Here is a 9,097-nt window from a genome sequence, read left to right on the forward strand (position 1 = left end):
TGAAGTTGAGACTTGAGATTTCGGATTTGTGATGGAGATAGGAGAAAAAAAAAAAACCTTAACTTTTCCCTCACCTTTTGACCGATTTCTTTATACATTTTTTTTTTACTTTTTCAGTTTTCTTTTTTTCTTTCTTTTCTTTAATAAATTTCACAAATTCACCGGATCAGATTTTGATCAGTTCACACTGGTTAGTCCTCCAGTTTTATATGCCCAATTCGGACCGGATGAATGGTCAGTTCCCTGTCGAACCAGTTAGTTTGATTTGGTTTTGAAATCATTGTAAAATGCAACTAATGATGAGCCCCTTCAACCATTGAGGCCAGTTCTCTCTGGATCTGGTACATCATTGGCCCATTACTTTCTCCAAATGTTGCTTCCAATTCAATCCAGCACTCACACGCCGACATTGTAAAGAAGAAAGCTTCTGCTATTTCTTTGTTAATGGAATTGAGAATACAAGACAATACCATACAATTTGCACATTCCCATTGTTCTAATTCCTCCTCACTCCTTGTCAGTTTGACACAAGGACCATTAATAAAACCCAACTTGAGTTTAGTCCAAAGAGCTAACCTCATTGCCCTGTTCCATGAAGAGCAATTTCTTCCATCCAAAGGTGTTGAACCAAGCTAATACCAGGTTGGTCTCCTCCCTGCAACTTGAAATTTTTTGGGATTAGTGGGATTTTTTGTCCACCCATTGTAACCCCTGTATTCCCATTGCCATTCTTCGCAGCCATAACCATTCAAAAAGAAGAAGAAAATTTTTTATAAGGAAGTTAGATGGACCAACAAAAAATTCAAGAATGATCTAAAAAATGCATGGAGGGGAGAAAAGAAAAAAAAAACGACAGAACCAGAGACCATCAAAAGAATGCTCTGATACCATGCTCAAAATTGCAAAAGAAGATCCGTCGAAGCCATGAATAGAGATGGAGAATGTATATTTCTTCTGTTCTTGCTAGAATCGAAATGGATGAAATTTTACAAGTTAAGTGGATAACAGCTCACACCTAACATTAAATAGACCTAAACACAAAATAACCAACTTAACTATCTAATCTAACAAACTATACTAATACTTGAAGGTTAAACAGGTAATTAACAAACCCAATCCTAACTACAAATAAACAGACCAAAAACACTACTCTAAAACCAAAATCGTATTAGCTAAGTGGCGACATTTATGAAATAAATCTATAGCTTTAGGGTGGTCTTCTATTTAATAATCCTAACAAAATATAATATAGATTTATTTATTAAAAGTTTATGGATTGAATAATTTTAAATTAATAGATGAACGAACAACTTTGGGCGTTAGTCTATATCAATACCATACCCATGGCTATTTTATATTATTAAGTCATTACCATACCCATGGCTATTTTAGGGTATTAGACTATCCATACCCACTCATTTAATTTCATAATTTTTAGGGTAGAATCTTCTATCTATTGAGTAGAGTACAGATATGAGTACTATAAAAATTATTTTTTTACTACTAGTTGGATAGTACCCTACCTATTAACAAATATAACTTGTCCCAAACTTTGGCCAACCCAAGACATCACATAATCATTACCCAGATGATGACCAAAAACTGGAGGACACAACACGTCAAGTCAACGAAGGAGCTTGTAGACGACCCTTCCCGGACCAAATGTTTCAAATTTTAATGTTTGTATCAATTGTATTAAAGGGGAAGAAATCAAGAAATTTTAGGACTTATACATATAGTTATTTCCATTTGTTACGGCTTCTTAGAATAGACAACAATATTATACAACATTTATAGACAATTATTCACAATATGGCTACCCTTATTTCATTCATGAAAAGTAATTTCAGTTCTTGGATATGTTCAAAATTTGTAACACTCTGAGATTGTGATTCAACTAGTCAAAAGGAGTTAAGGAATCAGATTTGACTCTAGTGGTGGATTCTGCATCAAATATAACAGGTAAAATGAACAATGTGTAGAATGAAAAAAGTTGCTAAAAAGGACTTTAATAATTTTTTTCATATTATTTATTATTACACATTAGATACTGTTACATGGAAATGTTTGGTAGAGCGAACCGCAGAAGTTATATCAAAGAGCTAAAAATCCCATTACCCAGGCAAGAATTTCATGCAGATTGGAGGAGTAATCTTGGCCAAAGCCAAAACTGATGCAGGAAGTGTCCATAAACCTTCCCCACATATCAAACCAGAGGCCACTGCTGGAACCATCAGCTCTGCCTTCTTGGAGTTAACTTTCTGCCACAGAAAAACCACTAAACTCCCCACACACATATCAATGGCAAAGTAGCCTCCAATTAAAAACGGCACTGCCATCGCGGTTGGAATCGGCATCCATTTACCAGTCCTCTTTGGTAAAAGATCTTTCAAAAGGTTAATCGCAATAGCAAACCCGAAAAACCCATAGCAGAGCTGGAGGCAGTGTTGGGGCAAGGCCGAAAAGCCTTGGACCCCAATAATGGCCAAGTTTCTGTATATTATAGCATAAGGGGCCTTGAATTCTCCATCTGGATTACCAATATCAAATGCCTTATAGAACAGAAAGAAGCTCAAAGGTGAAACAATGCAGCCCAAAGCCGTCCCTAAGGCTTGGCTCAGCAGCATTGCTCTTGGTGATGTTAAAGTTAGATGGCCTGTTTTAAAATCTTGCATCAAAATGGAAGCAACATTGATGATGGACTTGAAAAGACCACAAGCAGCCAATGCAGCAATGACACCGTGCTCTTTTCCCGACATTGCAGCAATCGTGAAAAGTCCGACTTTTCCATAGTTATAGGCCATGTTTATATCTGTCAATCCTACTCCATATGCGTTGCAGAAGGCCAGAGATGGGGCAAAAATGTAGGCCACGAGAACAAAGTACCATTTCAGCTCTGGAAAAATGAATGGAATCACCACCACCGATATCATGGATAATATTATGTAACCTACAGCTCCTAACCAGAGAGGAATGCTTTCTCTAATGAAGACTTCATCTTTTCGACGATCTCGCAGGGCCTTGTCCCCATTTACTCCTGCTGAGTCACAAAACACAACATTATGTTCAACTTCAGGTTTATAAAATTCTGTCAATTTTGGACCTTTTTGAGTCCACAGACTGATATCAATACTTACCTGAGTTGATACTCTTGCTATAAAACCTGCTGTGAACATTAATGATTGTGGCGCGTAATATCTTGACGAAATTATAGAGCCCATCACCCAGAAGGAGGGCAATCGAGATAAATACCTAAGAAAATGTACATACTAGAAATAGTTAATTTCTCCTACAAATTTCTGTCCCGAAAAAACAAAGAAAAGAATGTAGGATATAAACCTTATAACCGTTGAGACTCTTCATACTGCTTTCTGGTATATCTGCTGGAAACCAATCTCCTTTAACTTTTCCTATAAGTGGCCACATCATACCATATGAAAGCACAGCTCCAAGAAGCAAAGACAAGTTCACAATGTGGGAGCAAATCATTCCAGTCCCCACATAAGTCATGCTAAAATCAAAGTAAAATCTGCCCCAAGAAAATGACAGTAAGGATAAGCAAAATCTCATCATCATAAGCTGCTGCATAACAAAAATCTTGCAAGTTGAAATTAGTCGTACGTCTGCTTCCTTGCTTGAAGTCCAAAAGTCGGAAATTGTGAGAAACCACAGTCCTCTTTTGCTGTATAAAACCACTGGAAAAATCCCCACAGGAAACTGAAAGAAAAGGTCCTGATGAAACCCTTTACTTGCTTCCTGCAACACAATTATGCACAAGCTCGTTAGCTCCTGATGACCGTTTTCGTCTAACACGTACGTCCTAACTCAAACTCTGTGTTGAAAAAGTTGATTTACTTGGCCATTTTGTCACCTCTGCTGTGGAATCCATTGATAAGAACAGCGGTTGCCATGCCACTCGGGTAGGTCAACTTGTAGTCGATTATCAAGATCTGGGGACCAATTTTGAACTTAATGCAACTCTAATAAAATATTAATCACTTTGGGAATGGAAAGCAAAGTATTGATTTAATTCCAGCATCTAACTATAAAGAACTCTTAGCATTGACAGTACACTAACTCATGTGGTCCAGACCAAACAGTTCAAATCAAGGATTGGGAGAGTAACATATCATACTCCACCTCAAAAAAAAAAAAGGGGGCTTAAAAATAGTGCTCAGAGGTCTTTCTCTAATCAGAAAATTCAGTTCCTCCTGAAATTGGTAAAATCCCAGCATGAAAAATAAAAGAAAAGGAACTTTTTCAAGAACTGATGCAATACTAATCTTTTTCCTGAACTTAAAACTATTAGTAAAGTACCGTCTTTAATGACGTTTATTCAGATACTAGCACTAAAATTTTGAGGGTTTCGTTGCATACTTTGCGAAGAGGAATCAACACGAAAAGGCCGACGAAACAGACTAAAAAGAGGAATCCAGTCATCCAACCAATTCCAGGCTCCTTTATACTGCTCGGAGTATTTCCTTCAATACTGGTTCCACCTGACAGCTCAAAGGTTTTCTTGTTCATTCCCAGGAGATAAGATCCAAACCCTCCTGAAATTCGAAAAGAGATCAGAATTCAAGAAAAACAAGAAAAGACAGTACATGTGTTGCCTTAAAAACAAGGTTTTTATGGTTTCAACCTCCAACTGCGATACTGTAACATGCAACGACGCATGTCTGTATCATGGTATTCTCCTGCTTGGTGAAAGGAGCTGAGACGATCCCGGTTTTCTGAATGAGTTTGTTCCATGTCCTGATGAAAATGAATGCAAGAAGGGCTGCTGAAACATTAAGGTTTGGAGTGATTCCTGTTGTCAGATTCAACTTCATTGCAATAACACTGAATATGGATCCAATCAGTATGCTGGCAACGACTCCACGGACTGTAATCTGCTTGTTCCATGGCTGAACCCTTTTGGAATCCTCATCAGTTCCTTCCTCAAATTCCGCCAACTGATCCTCTTTTTCAATCTCCCCCTTCGTCGTCTCCAGCTCGTTTTCGATACTCATATCTACAAGCATAAGAGTTTTTCAGCTTCAGAACTCCTAAACATGGGTAACCAAGAATCAAATTAGAAAAAACGGATTGAAAAAAAAAAGTAGAGTTGAGTTCTCTACTACTTACTGCAGCTGACCTTGATATTCTTCTCTCTTTGCTTCAATTGGAGGAAAGTAGAATACTACTTAGGATTAAGAAGAATGCCCAATTACCATATATATATATATGTGTGTGTGTATTTGTGTAGTTTAATGATAGAAATGAGAAACCAGAAGTTGTGCAGAGAAATGGCCAATAAGTATAGCTGCATATGGGATTTGTGAATGCTTCAGGGATCAATCTTGCTACCACCCCCAAGATAACTCTCTCTTTAAATATTCTGAGACTTTTCAAGTCAAAATTTTGCATTCCATGTTTATAACATATTAATTATTAGCCTTTGACATGTACTGTGCTAATTAGAGAACTTTGGGAGAAAATATATATGTATGCTCTATTGATGAATAGTAGAATTCGATAATGTTGGGGAAATTGCATTTATTATCCGCAATTTAGGGTTAATTTACTTTTGGATTTAAGGCAATTTTAGTCTTCTAATTTTAGGCAATTCTCATTTAGTCCCACAACTTATTAGGGTTCCATTTTAATCCTTTATAACTTAAAAAAACTAATTTTTGGTACACGTTTTTATTTTCGCGTCTTCGCCGCATGAGCTTTTTAAGCCAATAAAAACGAAACCCCCAATTTAAAAAGTCACGTGAAGGCTATGTGACTTTTTGTGGTGATTAAGGCAAATTTTCGACCAAATGTGTAGCAAAATTGAGCTTTTTTAAGTTATAGAGGACTAAAATGGAACCCTAGTAAGTTATGAGACTAAAATGAGAATTGCCTGAAATTAGGGGACTAAAATTGCCTTTAATTCTTTACTTTTTGTCTCGTTAGTTATGAAATTTTTATAAATTTTTTATGAAAAAATGCCATAGCATGAGGTTGTTATACAGAAAATTCAAAAGTTAACGACCATGTATTTTTTCTAACAAAAAATACTAACGAAATCTAATAAAGAGATTAAAAATAAAAAATTTTATAATTTATGGGAACCATGAGTGAGAAGTCCACAACCAATAGGATGGAAAATGTACTGACGACAAAAAATTCTAGTTTTCCATAATTGTATATAGACTTTTCATCCCCTCCCTATCTAATACTGTGAAGTTATATATAACACTTGAAAAGAAAAAAAAATAGTATAGTTATGGAGTTATCCTCAAAAAAATAGCGGTCGAGAATTATAATATATGATATCGTTACTTGAAATGAAAAGGGTATTTACAAAAAGTAGAGAGAAGATTCTATTCCAAGAGATGAAGTTTCATTCGGATATGTTCCAAAGAGAACATAGAAATACCTTTTAGCATAGGATGAACAAATAAATACAATTAAACATTTCATTTAATTAAGTTAATATAGAAAAAAACGTAAGCAACCCCCTTGTAATATCATAAATGAGCAAATTATCCCTTTATGAAAAAATAAATAGTAATTTATCTCCATTTATTTTTTAAAACACAACAATTTGTCCTCCTATATTTTTTAAAATGAAGCAATTTACCTCCCTGTATAAAGAGGTAAATTTCTTCATTTTAAAAAGTACAGAGGGATAAATTACTATATTTTTTTTATATGGAGATAATATACTTATTTTTAATATCATAGAGGTAAATTGCTAGTCACCCTGTATATATATAACATCTGTGTTTTTGTTAGTAGTGTGGATTTTTCTTTTTAATGTGTTTACTCGTGATATTTTGGCTATGGACTGTTCCTTCTGCTGATCATGGAACGTATATTGCAAATTATAAAGAAGAATATGATCGTATTATAAAATGGAATAATATTATTATTATATATTTATAGCTATGTGTATATAAATATTTTCATTTGATATTTAAATTCAGTTAAATGACATGACATAAGTTGTGAAGATGATGATATACACATGGTGGAGAATTTACCCTGGAAAAAAGTTTGTCTAGGCGTGTGGCCGTGGTAGCTCATATGAAAAAAGTTGAGGGTGATGGATGGAAGATAGAAATTGATGTGATTGGTGGAAGGGGTCAAACAGATTCTTCCTGTTGGGTTGAGGAATAAGCTTGTCACGTTACTCTACCAACAATTCATGGAAATATTAATTTGTGTTTTTTTCAAATGAATCCATGACAATTACTTTAGAAATTTTAATCTTCATTTTCAATATTAAATATGAATAAATAATTAATAACTACCGATGCATAAAATTTCAGTCGCACTACAAGAGTCGAAAGATTTTCAAATAAATCCTAAGATTGACTAACCCTGAAAAACAAATGTTGGCAGTTTAATGCTTAAGTCAGTAACGGTTTACTGAAAAGAATGAATGGGTACTTGGATCAAAGTAAGATAATGGGATAAAGTAGTATATATTCGTATGGACTATAAAAATATAAACTTAGAATAACCTAAAAATAAGAGAAAGTTGAGAGAATAAGTGAGAGTTTGAGAGTAAGGATTTATGTTATCAAATAGCTGCACAAGGCCTCTATCTATAGGTGTGTACAAAGCACAATATGGGAGTTTGTTGTAGAAAGTCCTATACTATTTGAAAGTTCTTTGAATTAGCTAACCAACCAAAAAAATCGTGCATGATTTGGATTTGAATTGATTGAGATACAATAAGTTGACTAAGTCTTCTAGGTCTGCTTGGAAATCCAGAAATTGATTACTTGTAGATTACCAGCTCATTTGCCACCAATTTACGAAGGACCACCTAGAAATATTTTAGGATGAAGTGTCTTAATAAGTTGGCAAATTGTATGATGTGTCTGTCTAGTTATATGATGACGTGCTTGACTAGAGTGGGATTGTTTCCTGAATCTGCTAGTTTAGAAAAATTTAAAGTCAGATTGTGGGCCTTACCTCCTTGATGATGGACCAGCCAACAGATCACTAGAGAGGCTAGTCTTTTTGGGCTTTTAGTCATGAAGGATTTTCAAATAAATCCTAAGATTGACTAATCCTGAAAAACAAATATTAGCACTTTAATACTTAAGTCAGTAACGGTTTACTGAAAAGAATGAATGGGTACTTGGATCAAAGTGAGAATAATGGTGAAAATTAATGATGAAGTAATATATATTCATATGGACGACAAAAAAATAAGCTTAGAATAGCCTAAAAATAAAAGAACATTGAGAGAAAAAGTGAGAGTTTGAGAGTATGGATTTATATTACAAAATAACTGCACAAGACTTCTATTTATAGACATGTATAGAGCATAATATGGGAGTTTGTTATAGAAAGTCCTATACTATTTGAAAGTTCTTTGAATTAGCCAACCAACCAAAAACTTCGTGCACGATTTGGACTTAAATTGATTGGGATACAATAAGTTGAACAAGTCTTGTCAGGTCTGCTTGAAAATCCAGAAATTGATTATTTGTAGATTACCAGCTCATTTGCCACCAATCTACGAAAGGCCACCTAGAGATATTTTAGGATGAAGTGTCTTAATAAGTTGGCAAATTGTATGACGTGTCCGTCTAGTTATACGATGACGTATCCGATTGGAATGAGCTTGTTTCCTGGGTCTATTAGTTTAGAAAAACATAAAGTAACCTTGTGTGCCTTACCTCCCTAGTGATGGACCAGTCGATGGATCACTAGAGAGGCTGGTTTTCTGGGCTTTTAATCATGAAGGATTTTCAAGTCATCATCACTCCCCCCCCCCCTCAACGGGTGCAAGCTGGTAGAGCCGGACAACTGGAGCAAAAAAGTACTTCACAAAAAAGTTTTCCCTGCTTGTGTCGTTAGCAGGGCAAGTCTTGCAGTATTAGCTAGAAGAAACAAGCTAGAATCCTTAGCTATTCGAGTTGGAAAATTCCCCTTTGTTACCTTCTATTCTCAAACGTATCTGCAAAAAAGGAGTCATGAGCAATAATAATTATAAGAGATAATGAATAAGAAGAGTCCATGCCATCTTGGGAGTCCATGGGCTCCTTAATTGGTGGATTGTTGCCAGTTTGTTGCCAAATATTCAACTGATAAGACTGTTGACAAT

General features: G+C 35.2%; 1 protein-coding gene across 5 annotated transcripts; it reads right to left on the reverse strand.

Annotated features, from left to right (window-relative positions):
* Positions 1–1,979: 1,979 nt before the first annotated feature.
* On the reverse strand, positions 1,980–5,444 carry YSL1 (YELLOW STRIPE like 1). 5 transcript variants are annotated; one of them, XM_011084039.3, is made up of 8 exons: positions 5,138–5,444; positions 4,643–5,014; positions 4,378–4,553; positions 3,856–3,950; positions 3,622–3,756; positions 3,340–3,529; positions 3,138–3,252; positions 1,980–3,040 (listed from the first exon to the last, which is right to left on the reverse strand). In XM_011084039.3, exons 2-8 carry the CDS (start codon positions 5,010–5,012, stop codon positions 2,115–2,117), a joined length of 2,007 nt encoding a protein of 668 aa, XP_011082341.1. In that variant the 5' UTR covers positions 5,013–5,014; positions 5,138–5,444; the 3' UTR covers positions 1,980–2,114. The 5 variants fall into 5 exon arrangements, with proteins under 5 accessions (XP_011082341.1, XP_011082338.1, XP_011082340.1 ...); XM_011084036.3 differs by having other exon boundaries at positions 4,643–5,048; XM_011084038.3 differs by having other exon boundaries at positions 5,128–5,444.
* Positions 5,445–9,097: the final 3,653 nt, after the last annotated feature.

This window comes from Sesamum indicum, linkage group LG6, assembly GCF_026168435.1.
Source record: "Sesamum indicum cultivar Baizhima isolate 11 linkage group LG6, ASM2616843v1, whole genome shotgun sequence".
Classification (NCBI taxonomy): domain Eukaryota; kingdom Viridiplantae; phylum Streptophyta; class Magnoliopsida; order Lamiales; family Pedaliaceae; genus Sesamum; species Sesamum indicum.